This window comes from Lagenorhynchus albirostris, chromosome 6 (genome assembly GCF_949774975.1).
Source record: "Lagenorhynchus albirostris chromosome 6, mLagAlb1.1, whole genome shotgun sequence".
NCBI lineage: Eukaryota > Metazoa > Chordata > Mammalia > Artiodactyla > Delphinidae > Lagenorhynchus > Lagenorhynchus albirostris.
In genome coordinates, this window is record NC_083100.1 from 117,441,956 (window position 1) to 117,458,455 (window position 16,500).

The window sequence follows — 16,500 nt, forward strand, 5'->3', positions numbered from 1 at the left end:
ATAATTCTATCAAATCAACATGTTGTACACCTTAAAGTTACACAATGTTATATGCCCAATATACCTCATAAAAAAGAACTCTCAAAACTCCACTGTAAAAATCAACAATTCAATTAGAGAATGAGCAAAAATATGAAGAGACTTTTCACTGAGGAAGATATACGGGTATGGCAAATGCTATAGGCTGAATATTTGTGTCCCCCCAAATTCACATGTTGAAATCCTAACTCCCTAAGGTGATGGTATAGAGGATACGGGGCCTTTGGAGGTAATTAGGCCATGAGGGTAGAGCCCTCTTGAATGAGATTAGGGCCCTAATAAAAGAGGCCCCAGAGAGCTCCCTTCCCTCTTCTGCCATGTGACATTACAGTGAAGAGGCTGTCTAGGAAGAGAGTTCTCACCAGACACTGAATCTGCTAATACCTCTATCTTGGACTTCCTGGCCTCCAGAAATGTGAGAAATACATTTCTGTTGTTTTTTAAGCTGGAGTCTGTGGTATTTTGTTATAGCAGCCTGAGCTAAGACAGTGAATAAGTACATGAAAAATGTTCAACATCACTAGCCCTCATGGAATGTATGTCAGACTCATGAGATCACGACATGCTTATTAGTACAGTTAAAATGAAATACATCTAAAATTTCAAATGTTGGCAAGGATGCAGAAAACCAGATCTCTCATATATTGATGGTGGGGATGCAAAATGGTACAGCCACTCTGGAAAAAAATTGGCACTTTCTTAAAAAACTAAACATATACTTACCATACAACTCAGCAGTCACACTGATGGGACATTTACCCCAGAGGAATGAAAACCTTTGTCCACAAAAAAACTTGTTCAAAAATCTTTATAGGAGCTTTATTTGTGATAGCCCCAAACTGGAAATGACCCAAATGTCCTTCAACAGGTAATTGGTTAAGGAAAATATGGTAAAGCCATTCCATGGAATGGTACTCAGCAATAAAAAGGAATGGATACACACAACAACTCAATGAAAATCACCGGATTTATGCTGAGTGAAAAAAGCAAATCTCAAAAGGTAACATTTTTGAAATGACAAAATCATAGAGATGGAGATCAGATTAGTGGTTGAAATTGCTTAGGGGAGGGGAAGTAAGTTTTGACTGCAGAGGGTAGTAGCATGAGGCTGGTGGAATAGTATGTATCTGGCTGGTGGTGGTTGTCACATGAATCTACATATGTGATCAGATGGCACAGAAACACACACACACACGTTCTTCCAATGTCAGTTCCTGGCTTTGATGTTGTTCTGTAGTTATGTAAGATGTTACCTTTGGGGAACTGTGTAAAGGGTACACTGGACTTCTCTGTATTAATTTTCAACTTCCTGTGACTCTATAATTATTTTAAAATAAAAGTTTAAAAAAGAATAAGATGGAATAAGAAAAAGCAACTCTAATTAAATAAATATGTGCTAAAAAATTGAATCAAAATAAGAATTTAAAACATAAGCAGCAATATCAAACTAAACCCAAGAATTATAAGATTATAATGCTCATTACTGATGGAGATGAGGAGAAATATAAAAAGCTACTGGAAATATGAATTAGTATGGCCTTTCTGGAAGGCAATCTGGAACCTATTAAAATTCTTATAATCGTTGGCAATGCCATTCCTGAGACTGTATTCACTAAAATATACCAATCTATAGGGTTATATATAAAATGGGGTTTACTAAATTAATATTTGTAGCTGCCAGGAACTGGAAAAAAAGTGTGTAGCTATCTACAGGTGAAATGAGCAAATTTTGATACACTTACACCATGGAATATTATGCAGCTATTACTTAGAACTACAAGTACTGTGGAGATATTCACATTCATGAATGTGATTGTTGTCAGGCGGTGAGTATAAGACACAGAAAGGGCGTCTGCGGTGTTAGTATAGGCGTGTATGCATATACACGTGTATATGCATCTGTTTATGATTATAAGACTACGGAGAAAATCTAGAGGCCATTCACTAGGTGGTAGGCACATGCTAATGGAGGCCACTGTGCAGTGACACTGAGGTGGGAGGAGGGCAGGAAGAGCATCTGTGATAAAACAACACAAATGAGAGCCTGTTTATATCAAATCGTATGTGTGGCTTTGCTACAGTGTGTTTGTATGAAAGGAAGAATAAAATGATGGTCACCTAAATGTTAGGTTGACTACCACAAAGGCATATGACTACAGGGCTTAAAAAAATTATTATTGAAGTGTAGCTGGTTTACAATATTGTGTTAGTTTCAGGTGTACAGCAAAGTGATTCAGTTATAGATACATATATTTTTTCAGATTATTTTCCATTATAGTTTATTACAAGATGTTGAATATAGTTCCTTGTGCTATACAGTAAATCCTTGTTGTTTATCTATTTTATGCATAGTAGTTTGTATCCGGTAATCCCATACTCCTAATTTATCCCTCCCCCCGACTCCATTTCCCCTTTGGTAACCATAAATTTGTTTTCTATGTCTGTGAGTCTCTTTCTGTTTTGTATATAGATTCATTTGTATTATTTTTAGATTCCACATATAAGTGATATCATATAGTACTTGCCTTTCTCTATCTGACTTACTTCACTTAGTGTGATATTCTCTAGGTCCATCCATGGTGCTGCAAATGGCAATATTTCATTCTTTCTCATGACTGAGTAATATTTCATTGTATATCTATACCATATCTTTTTTTTTTAACATCTTTATTGGGGTATAATTGCTTTACAATGGTGTGTTAGTTTCTGCTGTATAACAAAGTGAATCAGTTATACATATGTTCCCATATCTCTTCCCTCTTGCGTCTCCCTCCCTCCCACCCTCCCTATCCCACCCCTCCAGGTGGTCACAAAGCTATACCGTATCTTTTTAAACCAATCGTCTGTTGATGGGCACTTGGGTTGTTTCCATGTCTTAGCTATTGTAAATAGTGCTGCTCTGAACACTGGGGTGCATATATCTTCTTGAATTAGAGTTTTCTTTGGATGTATGTCCAGGAGTGGGATTGCTGGATCATATGGCAACTCTATTTTTAATTTTTTAAGGAACAGCCAGCCATACTGTTTTCCATAGTGGCTGTACCAATTTACATTCCCACCAACAGTGTATGAGTATACACGGGTGTGAAGTGATACCTCATTGTGGTTTTGATCTGCATTTCTCTAATAATTAGCGATGTTGAACATCCTTTCATGTGCCTCTTAGCCATCTGTATATCTTCTTTGGAGAAATGTCTATTTATATCTTCTGCCCATTTTTTGATTGGGTTGTTTGTTTCTTTGGTTTTGAGTTGTATGAGCTGTTTGTATATTCTGAATATTAACCTACAGGGAATTTTTTACGTTCTCTATATTTTTATGTATTGTTGGAATCCTTTTAATGAGAATGGATAATTAGTATAATCAGAAAAAAGCCTTTTTTATTACAAAATAAAATTAGAGAACAATGAACAATGGAAAAATTCAACAGGAGGGTTGGAAATAAACTTGAGAAAATCTTTCCAAAAAAAATAAATAAATCAAAGATGACGAGAGGGAATGTAGAAATGGGAAGAATATTAGAGCCTTGTCAAGGAGTTACAACCTCTAACAGGTATTCCAGGGGGAAAGGAGGGAAGGAAATTATCAAGTAAATAATACATATTTTTCCCAGTGGTAAAGGTTGAGTATCTAGACTGAATGGGTACAGTGAATAAAAAGAAACTCACATCTGGGATTATCAATAAGATATTTAACAACAATACGGATAAAAGAGAAACCCCTAAAAGCTTCTAAATTAAAAAAAAAAAAAAACCCAGGCCATACACAAATGGCTGGGAACAACATCATGATGCTTCTCACCAGCAGCATTTGATACTAGAGCACAGTGAAGCAGTGCCTTCAGGTTTTTGAAGAGTAATTGCAACTGGGAGTTCTACACAAAGCCCAACTATCCACCAAGTATAAAAGTTTAAAAAAAAAGATTTCTTTTTTTCAGACATGCGAAAAACTCTACATCTATACCTCCTATGTACTTTTTCCTAGGAAGCTACAGGGAGATATTTTTGAGCACAATATAGGAGTAAAGGTAGACACAGGATCCAAGAAACAGGAAATCAGAGAAGAAAGTTATGCAGAATTCCTGGAGAACAAGTCATCGGAATTACAGCAGTAGGTCAGAGGGTTTCAGGAGGAAGGCCTCTAGGAGAAAGGAGAGACTTGATAGAATACTGACATGTTTGAACATTTGGAAAATGGGTTATAGGTGATCTGAGAGAGAGTTAAGTTTAAGGACAGACTTACAGAAAATCACACATTTGAAAAATGCAACCATTATTAACTCCAGAAAACAAAAAAAGAAGTGTCACTATAGTCCACTACTTGGCTTTACATTGAATAATATTTGCACGCCCACAATGATATAAACACTTGCTGCTGATTTAGCCATAAAGTGGGAAAGATATTAGGAGGATAGGAATGCAGAGGGGACGGAATTCGAGAGGCTGATTCTTCATGACTACCATGACTGGAGGTTAATAGATAACATCTTAAATAATAAATCAAAACAGCAGTTTAAAATTATTATTAAAACCTAACTTGATTGTCTCTAGGTGGGGGAGGAACGAGCCAAGCGGCTATCTTGTTTTCAAAGGAAGTCTTCTAACCCTTCATTATTCCGAGTTGGGGGTGGAGGAGATCAGCAGTGTCATATCACATGGAGGCTGGTTAGAACTGCGTCCTCAGGTCTCGCCCATACACCTAGTCAGAACCCATATCCCAACAGAGACCAGGTGATCTAGATGCACTTTAAACTCTAAGAAGCACTATCTTAGCACCATTTTATAACTATGTGCATGCATAATTTTGATAACTTTTTAAAAGTAAAAGGTAAAAAACCCTACCCTCAAAAACAGGGAGAACAAAGCATTCCCCAAAGCTTATTTACAAGGATGTTCAATGTGGCATTATTTAAAAAGTTGTAAACAACCTAACTGTTCAAAACAGTAGAAAATTGGTTAGCAATTATGATGCCTACATATAAATGAATACCACGCAGCTATTAAACTAATGGTATAAATGTGTTTCTCTAATTAAACTGTTAAGTTTGATATAATTGTAGATACTCATGCAGATGTAAGAAATACTACAGAGAGATCCTGTGTACTTTGTACTCAGATTCTCACAATGGTACACTTCAATATCACAACCAGGATGAAACACGGATACAACTGACAGACCTTACTTAGATTTCCCTGTTTCCTTCACAGTTATTTGTGTGTGTGCCTGTGTGTGTGTGTGTGTGTGTGTGTGCCTGTGTGTGTGTGGTATATTTAGTTCTATGCAGTTTTATCACACATGTAGGTTCAAGTATCCACCACCACAGTCAAGATACAGAACAGTGTCATCACTTCAGGATCCTTTTATAACCTCACCCTCTTGGCTCTCCTCTAACCTCTGGCAACGACTAATACATTCGTCATCTCTTTATTTTTTTCACTTTAAGACTGTTATATGGATGGGTTTCTATAATATATAACCTTTTGGTATTGTCTTTTTTCCTGCTCATTGTAATTCCCTGGAGATCCATTGAAATTGTTGCATGAATCAATAGTTCACTATTATTCATACCACGGAATAATACTACTATACTATATTATAATACTATTCCATGATATGGATGTACCACACTTTGTTAACCATCCACCCATAGAAGGATATCTGGGTTGTTTCCAGTTTAGGGCTATTATGAACAAAGCTGCTATGAACATGTATGTATTAGGTTTATGTGTAAATTAAGTTTCGTTTCCCTGAGACAAACACAAGAGTGTGCAATTGCTGGGTCATATGATAAACCCAGGTGTAGCTTCATAATAAACTACCAGACCTTTTTCCAGAGTAACTGTACTGTTTCACATTCCTACCAGAAATGTGCAAGATACTGTTTCTTCACATCCTTACCAGTATTTGGAATTCTGATATATTTTTATTTTAATCATTCTGATTGTGTTTTAAATTTGCATTTCTTTGATGGTTAACGATGTCAATCCTCTTTTGATGTGCACATTTGCCATCTGTATATCCTCTTTGATGAAATGTCTTTTGTCTGTTTTCTAGTTGGACTGTTTGTATTTTTACTGTTGAGTTTTGAGAGTTCTTTTACATTCTAGAACTACTCTGTTGGATATGTGGTTGGCAAATAAAGTCCCCCCAATGTGTAGCTTATCTTTTCATCCTCCTACCAGAGTCTTTGCAGAGCAAAAGTTTTTTGATTTTAATGTAGTCCAATTTATCATTTTTTTTTCCATTATGGATGTACTCTTTACTATCTTCTAGACCCAAAGGCTTTCTCCTGTTCTAAAAACTATATAGTGGGGCTTTCCTGGTGGCGCAGCGGTTGGGAGTCCGCCTGCCGGTGCAGGGGACACGGGTTCGTGCCCCGGTCCGGAGGGATCCCGCGTGCTGCGGAGCGGCTGGGCCCGTGGGCCATGGCCGCTGAGCCTGCGCGTCCGGAGCCTGTGCTCTGCCACGGGAGAGGCCACAGCAGTGAGAGGCCCGCGTACTGAAAAATTAAAAAAAAAAAACAAAAAACAAAAAAAAACTATATAGTGTTATGTTTTACATTGGAATGTGTGATTAATTAATTTTGAGTTGTTTTTGAATAATGTGTGACGTTTAGGTTGAGTTTGTTTTTCCCATGGATGTCCAAATGCCTTAGCACTGTTTGTTGAAAAGACTATTGTTCTTCCATTGAATTGTTGTTTCACCTAGAAACCAGTTGAGTATATTTGTGTTGGTCTGTTTTGGGGTTCTCTACTCTTTTCTAGTGATCTATGTGTCTATCCCTCCCCCAATACCATAATATCTTGAATACTTTATAGAGTAGCCTTAACTAATATTGAGTAGGCAGATTCCTCTCACTTTATTATGTTTTTTCAAAATCGTTTTAGTTATTCTAGGGACTGTTCCTCTCCATATAAATTTTAGAATACAAAAGATTTTTCAAGGTTGGAAAATGTTCACAATGTACTCCTGCCACCCTCATTTAAAATCTAAGTAGAAACAGCACCTTGGATCCTTGCTACCCCAGTCAGAGAAGAGTACGGGTGAAGGTCAGGAAAACTACCCAGCATTCATTCATAAAGTTGATTCTATACCTAGCAGAGACCTAAGAGATCACCTAGTCCCATCCTTACATTTAAGGAAACTGAGTCCTGATGTGGTCTTATTCCAAGGTTCAGAGTTAGTAAGTAACAGAGTGGGGAACAAAACATGCACAGGTGTTCTAAATTTCTAGGTTCCCCTGTTCCTCTCACCCTCCCACAGCTATTCCTCTTCTTGCTTCCCCTTGATCTTGGTTTCCTTCTAAGCCCCCTTAGCCAGGAGTGCAAACCAATCTATGTACAAGTAAGATTATCAATAAGATGCTAGAAATTGCTTTTCCTGGAATCATAAGTTCTTTGCCCCTGCACCTGAAATTGAAAAGGGAAGAAATCTCTACACGTAAATAGCACCTTTTACACCCGAGGACTGCTTCCTCCTGTTCTCCATCATACAAACACACACAAGTATGCTATGATCTCCCCAGTGTAAGCCAACATTGTGGAGGGCTAAATGATATGGCTGTCTGTAGGTGAGGGAATTCTTCCAGGACACTGAGAAGTTGGGCTGGACTTGAGAGGGCCACCTGAGAGGCTCTAATGTTAGACTCCACACTTCTAAGCCAAGGGAGCCCCCATCTCATTAACCTTTTCAATTTCTTAATTACATTTCATTTTTTGTACTCCTTTCAATATCTGAAATAATCTTATTTGCCCAACTATTTATTCACTCTCACCACACTGCCCTTCTCTTGAGGACAGAGAGTTTATAGAGTCTTCAATGCTAGTGCCTAGAATATTGCCTGGCCCACAGCTGGTGTTCAATAAATATCTATCAAATTGAAAAAGAACAAGGCGAGAGGATGTGGTCACCTGGACGGCAACAGTACATACAGCTACAGTGATGAAGACTCTGAAATGGCACAGGGATGGAGAGACAGGCCAATGGAACACAAGGTTCAGTTTTAGACATCTCAGAGACCTAAATGTAAAAAACAAGTCCACGAAAGCTTTAAAAAAGGTAATTTAGGGGATTCTAGTCATGACCTGGGGGTAGAGAGTAGATGGATACACTTGAAAACATTAAAATTAAGAACTTCTGTTCAGCAAGAGATACCACCAAAGAAAGAAAAAGACAAGCCATGGAGTGGGAAATGATATCGGTGGCACATTAACCAACAATGCAATTGTATCCAGAATACGTACCGTCAGTAAGAAAAAGACAACCTCATTGACAAATGGACAAGAGATTAGGTCAGACACAGCCCCAAAGAGAATATCCAAATTGTCAAAAAGCATTTAAAGGGTGCTTAGCCTCTTTAGACATTGGGGAAATGCAAATTAGGACCACCTCTACCCACAGAGCAGAATGGCTAAAATTGCTTGACAACATCAAGCAAAGGTTAATGAGAATATGGGGCAAAGGAAACTCTTACAGAGGGAGTGTAAACAGGCACAATCACTTTGGAATACTATTCGGCTGTGTGTAGTAAAGCTGAAGATATGCATGCCCCAATGACCCAGCCGTTTAACTCCTAGGAGGTGCACCCAACAGAAATGCATGTGCACGTGCAGTAGGCACCTGGGCACGAACTGTCCTAGCAGGACCAGCTGACTGATACACACATTGTGGTATGCTGATCTGAAGTCATTGTACATAATGATGAAAATAAAAGAACTTTAGATGCACACCACAAGGATGAGTCTTAACATAACCAGAGCAAACAGAATGGGTAAGGTTTAAAGGAATACATATGGTTGTATTTATGTAAAGTTCAAAAACAGGCAAAAGTAAACTACATCGTTTGGGGGTGCAAGTTAAGCAGTAAAATTATAATGAAGGCAAGGAAGTGAGTATCATAGAAGTTGGCACAGAGGCTAGGGCCAGTTAGGAGGAAGGATTCTCGGAGCAGGAAGGGTAGTAGTGTGGTGTTTCTTGACTCAGGTGGAGGTTACTCAGAGTTTGTTTCACAGAAATATATTATCTACACATTTGTGTACTATGCTTTTCTGTATGATTCTGTATTTCTCAACTTAAAAGAGCTTTAAAGAAACAAAGTGCAGGATGTGAAATCTTGGAAAATTAAAGCCTCTATAGATGGCATGATCATAACCATGTTAAGTACATAAAATTTGTTTATAGAGTGAAATCTGGAAGTAAATTTAACAAAATGTTACAAATGGTTGTTTTGGAATAAAAGAACTCTTGCGTCTCAAGAGCATTGTGGAAGGAAGAAATGGGAACACGGCTGAATTCCTTGCAAATTGCTCCTGCAATCACAGCCTGCTCTCCCAGGAGCAACCACTAGATGGAGCCTCAGCCCTAGCTCTAAGTTCAGTTTCTGTCCATTACTGCCCAGTGCTTCACCTAGAGCAAACGTTTCAGAGCTTTCCCCACCTTCCCTTCCTGTGTTCATGTATCGGCCGCTCTCTTTCCTTTGTACGTGTTCTGATGCACAAGCATAAGAGGCCTTCTCACTCCTCCTGTGAGATTTGAAATAGAAAGAGGAATAGGAATGAACATTGATCCAGTACCTGCTTCATGCCTGACCCTTTCCTGGGCAGTTTACAATCACCTCACTGCTTGCTAAACACAGCAGGCTGTCCAGGTGTTTGCTGAAACCCTCTGCACCTGCTCCTCCCATAGACAACACCTCCTGAACACAGGGACAATCTCAAGGGAATGTTGTTTTCCACTGTGTACATATATACACATATACATTTGTATGTATAGCACTGTTAAGTCAGTTTTATGATTATATTATTTAGGTCCTAATAATCTTTTTCTACTACTTGCTTTTACTCTGAGTGAACTAACACTATAATGTCTTTATTTTTCAATCAAGTTCTCTATGTATTTCAGATAATCAAACATTAAAAGGAGCAATGAGCAGCTAAGTTGGAGAAATGTCAGGAAGTGGGCACTCTTGTATCCTGCTATCTGTTAATGGTCACAATCATTTCAGAAAGTAACCTGAAATCTATTCAAATTAAAAACACATGTACTCTTTGGGACTTCCCTGGTGGCACAGTGGTTAAGAATCCACCTGCCAATGCAGGGGACATGGGTTCAATCCCTCGTCCGGGGAGATCTCACATGCTGCAGAGCAACTAAGCCTGTGCACCACAACTACTGAGCCTGTGCTCTAGAGCCCATGAGCCACAACTACTGAGCCCGTGTGCCACAACTACTGAAGCCCGTGCACCGCAACAAGAGAAGCCACCGCAATGAGAAACCCACGCACTGCAACGAAGAGTAGCCCGCACTCTCCGCAACTAGGGAAAACCTGCGCGCAGCAACAAAGACCCAACGCAGCCATACATTAATTAATTAATTTAAAAAACAAAAAACACATGTACCCTTTGATTGTGCAATCCCTCTTTTACATCCTTCAGAAATAAAAGCATCAATACCTCCGGACATCTGATCAAGGATGTGTTGCAGCATTACTTACAATGGCCCCAAACTAGAAATTACCTCAATGTTAATCAATAAAAAAATAGTTAACTAAAATACTATATAGCCATACTATGAAATAGCATGTGACTTTCAACTAGGGAACAATGTATATAAAACCCCTGGAGGACTGTATTTGCTGTATTATTATTATTTTTGTAATTTTTATTTATTTATTTATTCATTCATGGCTGCATTGGGTCCTCGTTTCTGCACGAGGGCTTTCTCCAGTTGTGGCGAGTGGGGGCCACTCTTCATCGCGGTGCACGGGCTTCTCACTATCACGGCCTCTCTTGTTGCGGAGCACAGGCTCCAGACACGCAGGCTCAGTAATTGTGGCTCACGGGGCTAAGTTGCTCCGCGGCATGTGGGATCTTCCCAGACCAGGGCTCGAACCCATGTCCCCTGCATTGGCAGGCAGATTCTCAACCACTGCGCCACCAGGGAAGCCCATGCCGTATTATTAAAGTAAACAAGATAGTTACAGAGTAATACGTGGGTATGATCCCACCGTGTAACCCTCTCTTCCCAAATCCCCCTTACAATCCTGTGTATGTGTGGAGATAATGCAGATCACACACATGGACTGCTGACGTTATTGCCTTCTGTGAAACGGGATTGGGAGACTTTGTTACCTTTTCTCTTCTACATCTGTATTGACTTTGTTTTTAACTTTACTAATAAAAATTAAAAAAAATAAGTAACACAACAAGGAAAAAAATGCTTGAAAGTTAATGTTTAACTCTTTACCGATGAGGACATATGTTGAATAAAGTGACGTAATTTCAGCCGGTAGTGATCACCTTTGAATGTTTAATGCCTAATTCCAGTGTGTTGGGAACACACCCTGTGAACTCCCACCTCTCCCAGCTCGCTTCCTCCTAAGCAGCCCGCACAGGGCCTGGAGGCCGGAGTGAGTGCCCCACGCCTGTTGGTTGCAGCCCACACAGGTTGTCCCTGTGCTCAGGAGGTGTCGTCTATGAGAGGAGCAGGTACGGAGGCTTCAGCAAACACCCGGACAGCCTGCTGTGTTTAGCAAGCAGTGAGCTGATTGAAAAGGGGCCAGGAAAGGACCAGGCACGAAGCTAGCGCTGGATAAACGTTCGTTCCTATTCCTCTTTCTCTTTCGAATCTTATGAGAGAGAAGGCCTCGTATGCGTGCGCATCAGAACCCGTAGGAAGGCTAGAGAGCCTGAGCTCAGCGGAGAGGGAGACCTCGGCACAGCTGGGTGGCTGACACCTGCCGCAGGCAGAGTGGCCAGCTCGCCAAAGGTGGGGCCTCGCCAGGACCCGGGAGGCAGCGCGCAGGGCGCCTGCACTTAGCCCTGGTCGGAGGCTAACGCTGAACCTGAGGCTCTTCCACACCAGCACAGCGCTGGGCACGTGGGAGACACTACACCTATTTGTCTAAAGAAGCAAAGGGGAGAGGGCACATGGTTTCAGGAGTGGACAGGGAAAAGGGAGGTTTGCTTCCACAGTCCCAAGACTACTCTTTCCGGGATTTCCCCAAAGGTACCTCCTTCCGAGGGCAGCCTGACTCGTGAGAAATCCCAAGCTGGTATACCCTTTCTTGTGCCTGACCCACCAGCCTGTTCCCTGTCGTCGGTGGATACCTTTGCTTTGGGGGAGAGACCCTTTTCTTTTACCAGGAATTTCAGAAGCACCAATAATCTCTCTCCTTACACTGAAACAAATTCAACTGGATCAGGTTTAGATTTAAAAAATAAACCCATAAATATACTAGAAAACAACGTGGGGAAATTTCTTTTTTAAATTTCACAGCGGGGAAGGATGAAGGTTGACGTAAGAAAGCCTGCCTCAGTCACCCGATACAAAATGGCCAAAGACTATGAACAGGCAGTTGATACAAACGGGAATTCAGGTAGCTTCAATTACACAGGGAAAAAAGAGACCACACAAGATTACAATGAAATGCCAATTCCCACTTGTTTGGCAAATTCCAAGAAACTGGTCCGGCTGAGTTGATTCAGGTGGGGCATTCATGTGTGTTAGTGGGACGGTCTCCATGGAAGGCAGACTGGCCTTCCCTTCCCTCCTCTCCCCTCACTTAGGGAAATGTCATGTGTGGTCCCCTCCTTCTCGTGCCTTAGAAGGTAAATAAACAGGTTGGTGTGAGTCACAGATAACTCACCTCACTCCCAAGGAGGTCCTTAAGCGAGGGTGCTGTGCTCAGGCCACAGGGATGCTGGCCTCTTTTCCTGCTCTCTTCCTTCTCACCCTGGTCTAGTGCCTGCAGAGAAAGTAGGAGGCTTGTCCAGGCCTTGGGGCTTCCAGGGGCCTCTGAGCTGCTATCCACATGGCTGGAGCTTCCAAGAGAAACCGCTGAGCTGGCCCTGCCCCTGCCAGGGTAGTGGAAATCCACCCGCTGGGCACCAGGCCTGGGGCTCTGGGGCTTGGGGCTCAGGGGCTTACAGGGCACACCTTGGCTTCCATATACCAGGCAACAGGTGGAGCTGGAGGGATGGGTGTGGCTGATCCCAGCCTGCTGCCTCCCAGGACTGGTGGGTGACAAAGGCCAAGACTTTTCAGGAAAGTTACCTGAAGGTAGGTATTTACCACTTTCCTGAGTGCTTGTACATTTAATAGTTGGTTCACTTTTTCTCCTGTTATCTGAAGAGACCAAACTGCTGTTTGACAAAGGTGTGGGGGAATGTGGGAGTGTCCAGTGATCTCTAAAAACGTAGCAGCTCTCTTTGTCCTCTGCCTGTTCCTCGCGGTGGCTACTGGTGCCTAGTGGGGAAGGTCTGGGGGGCTTCAAGATCTCCGGTCCTGGAACCAGACTCACTAAGGAGGGCCTTTTGGGGCCCTCAGCATCTTTGCTTTTCAGAACTGTGCGCCAGGAGGTCTGGGGCAGCCTGCTCTTTTTCTTCTGGTCCTTGAAAGAACCTGGAAAACATTCACCAGTGTTCTCTTTTTCTAAAACTCTTGACTCAAAAAAATTTGCAAGGGTCTTGTGAGCTGAGGCCAACCTCGCGCTGAGCCTTTTCTCTGGGGTTTTGAGTCTCTTGGCGTCGCAGCTTTCTGAGGACTGTCTTCTGCTACCGAGGTCCCCACGCGTCTCCACGTGGCCCCCTTCCGTCAGCCCTGCGAGCCCTCGGCCTGCGTCCTGGAAGCCCATCTCGGGAGAGGCGCTGGCGTGCGCCCAGCGTGGAGTCCCGACCCGGCCCGACGCGCTCTGCCTGCTGGCCACCGGGGGCAGACTGTCCGTGCACAGCTCCTCGAGGCAGTTAGAACCCCCAGGGCGGCCCCCTCCCGGGCTCTCGGCGGCCGAGGGCTTGCCTTTCCGTAAGGAGGTCACCTTGGGAAACGCCAGCCGCTTCCCGGGCTCCCGAGAAGCCTGGCGGAGCCGGCGGGGCGGTCCGGGCAGCCGGAGCGCACGGGTGCGGGCAGGGGCTTGGGCGCCGGGCCGCTTGTCCGCACCGCCCTCTGCTGTGCGCACTTCTAGCGTGTCCTCGGGGCCCTGGGCCCCGGGCGCCCCAGTAGCTTCTTCCCTGGCCGCCCGGGTCCCGGAGCTCTGGCTGGCCCCGGGCGGGTTCTCTTCCGCAGGCGCCCCTGTGCTCAGCAGGCCCCCTGCGGCGCGCCCTTGGGAAGACGTCTCTTCCCCGCCCGGGGGCCTCTCTTCCGAAGCCGCTTGGGGGATCAGAACTGTCCCAAGCTCTGCGGCTGGGGCCACCTGCCGAAGAACCTCGTCTTCACCTCGCAGTCCGAGGGCTGCTGGCAGCTCACACTCATTGCCGTAAGTTTGTGGTTTCCCAGGTCGGGAAACCACACATGGGGTCGCTCCAGCACTGCAGGGAGACCCTGGTCTTTCCTCCAGAAACTCACAGGACTGTGTTTCTGGAAGAGGACCCACTTTCCTCCTGGTGGCCTGCAGCCCTTTCTGCTCAACAGCGACAATGACGAGCGTGCCCTTAGAAGACGTGTCTGCTTTGGGCTCTAGCTGGAGGCCCTCTGCCAAGGGCGTGGAACCACCCTCGTGCCCCTGGTCACACTCCTCACCCCCACAGGGGCAGTGAGACACGGCGACTGCTGCGACTCCTGAAAAACCCTGCGAGGCATTTTTCGTGAAGTTGGGGTCTGGAACCATCACGTCTTCTGCTTCCTTTGAAGTGTCTGTTGTGCTTGGTTTCAGGGTGGTCTCTGGAGCAGCTGAGTGATTGCTTACTCCAGAGCAAACCCCCCAGTCTTTGTTCCACACCTGTGACCTGCTATTGCTGGGATGATGTGGGAACCTGGCCCTAGCAGGTGGCTTTCTTTTCTCACTGAGGATATACTTTGATGTGTAATTACTGGTTTGGTTTCCTGCCTCAACAGAAATGTCCTGAAGGTGCTTCTGTTTATCACTCACGTCCTCAGCATTTGGTGCCAGGCCAGCGCTCAGGGGTTCCTCTGTTCTGCTTTCTGGGCCGTGTCCCAACTTGCCCTCGGCTGGTACCAGCACTTCCTCTGCGTTGCAGCTCACCAACTCTGAAGTAAGGCATGAAGAGACTGGGCGGGACCTAGACTCCTGTCCTGACTGGTTTTCCAGCCAGAGACTTTCAGAGGGCGTGTCCTGAGAGGCCCTTTTCCAGCTAAGGGCGCTGGGTTCACACTGATCCTCCAAACCAGGAGCCTTCCTTTGGGAAGCAGGAAGCAAATGAGACAGTTGGGTGGGAACAGGGTAAAGAGGGTGTTGTGTTCTTGGAGCCCGTTCTGCTTCTGTCCCTTCCTTCAGATGGCTCCCAAACTTCACAAAGTTCTGCCCTAGAGGACCCTCAGAGTATCTTAAGGGAAACTCTGCTACGGAATGGGCCCTGTTCAGCGTCGTCGTGTGCTGACAGCTGTGCCTTGGGAATGCCTTGCCCTTGTCCTCGGTCTTTTCTGGGGCGCTATGGCAAAGCTTGGCATGTAGGAGGCATGACGTCCCTAAAGGAAGCCGGCAGGTGGCATCAAAGCCGGGCTGGGAGCAGAGCAAGCCTGTGTTCGGTGCGGGGCCCGGAGTACTTCCCTTCCCTGTCCTGGCTCCCGGAGGGGCTGTGAGAGGCAGCTGGGTCCCCCTGTCCCTGTTGTGGATGTTCGGCCAGCTCCGGCCCTGTTCACAGCACCAGAGAAGAAAGGGCCAGACCGCTGGGATGCCCAGATAACTCTCAGACCTGGATTTCTGAAGAGAAGAACCAGAGGCCCCCCTGAGGTCTTGTACAGTCACCGCCTTCGCTGGTGGGAGGCCGCAGCTGCCCGTGGGCCCCTGTGCACAGCCCTGTGTGTGGTCAGCAGTCCCTGCCAGCAGTGACGCTTGCTCCGGGCTGGCCACGTCCTCCCAAAGGGGCACGGCCCTCACTTCTCCAGCAACTGCAGCAAAGGCTCGTACCCCACTTTTGCAGGACTCTTCCTTGAAGTCAAGGTACAGATCTAGTTCCTCTTCTGGGTCAAGCCCAGGGACACCAGTTGAATGCTGCTCCTGAAGGGTTCTGGATGCTGGGGTGTCACGGCATCCCCCGCGTGCTTCTCTGTCCTCAGAGGTACCATCTGGAGTGAGGCAGATTCCCCCTAGGAGGTCACCAGCCAGGGGCTCTGTGTCGGAAGCACTTTCAAAGGGGTCAGTTTTTGTGTCTGATTGACTTTCACTCTGGTGGGACAGTGTCTCAAAATCACCGTGGTCTGTTTCCCGGCTCCGTCCCTGTTCCTCTGGTTCTGCGGGAGAAGGGGGGAGTTCCTTGTCTTCAATCTCACCTTCACCTGGCAGGTGTACACTTGGCTCTGGAGTCTGGAAGGGCAAGAAGAGAGGAGTCACAGACAAGGCCTGAGGACATCTGCACACATGTACACTGCACCTGCCTTTGTCAGAAGGAAGAAGGTTCAGAAATGTTTCATTTGTTCCCCATGTGAAGAGAAAAACCAGAGGACCCCCTGAGGTCTTGTACAGTCACCGCCTGTAGGAAGAGAGTGGTAAATATGAAGAGGTACCTT

The 16,500-nt window shown here is 44.6% G+C and overlaps 1 protein-coding gene across 1 annotated transcript in view; it reads right to left on the bottom strand.

The window, feature by feature from the left end:
- Positions 1 to 16,500, bottom strand: part of LOC132522444 (uncharacterized) — a 255,962-nt gene that overhangs the window by 127,433 nt on the left and 112,029 nt on the right. The window contains 1 exon segment of the mRNA XM_060153128.1: positions 12,686 to 16,297. Within this exon segment, the coding sequence (XP_060009111.1) occupies positions 12,686 to 16,297 (3,612 nt within the window).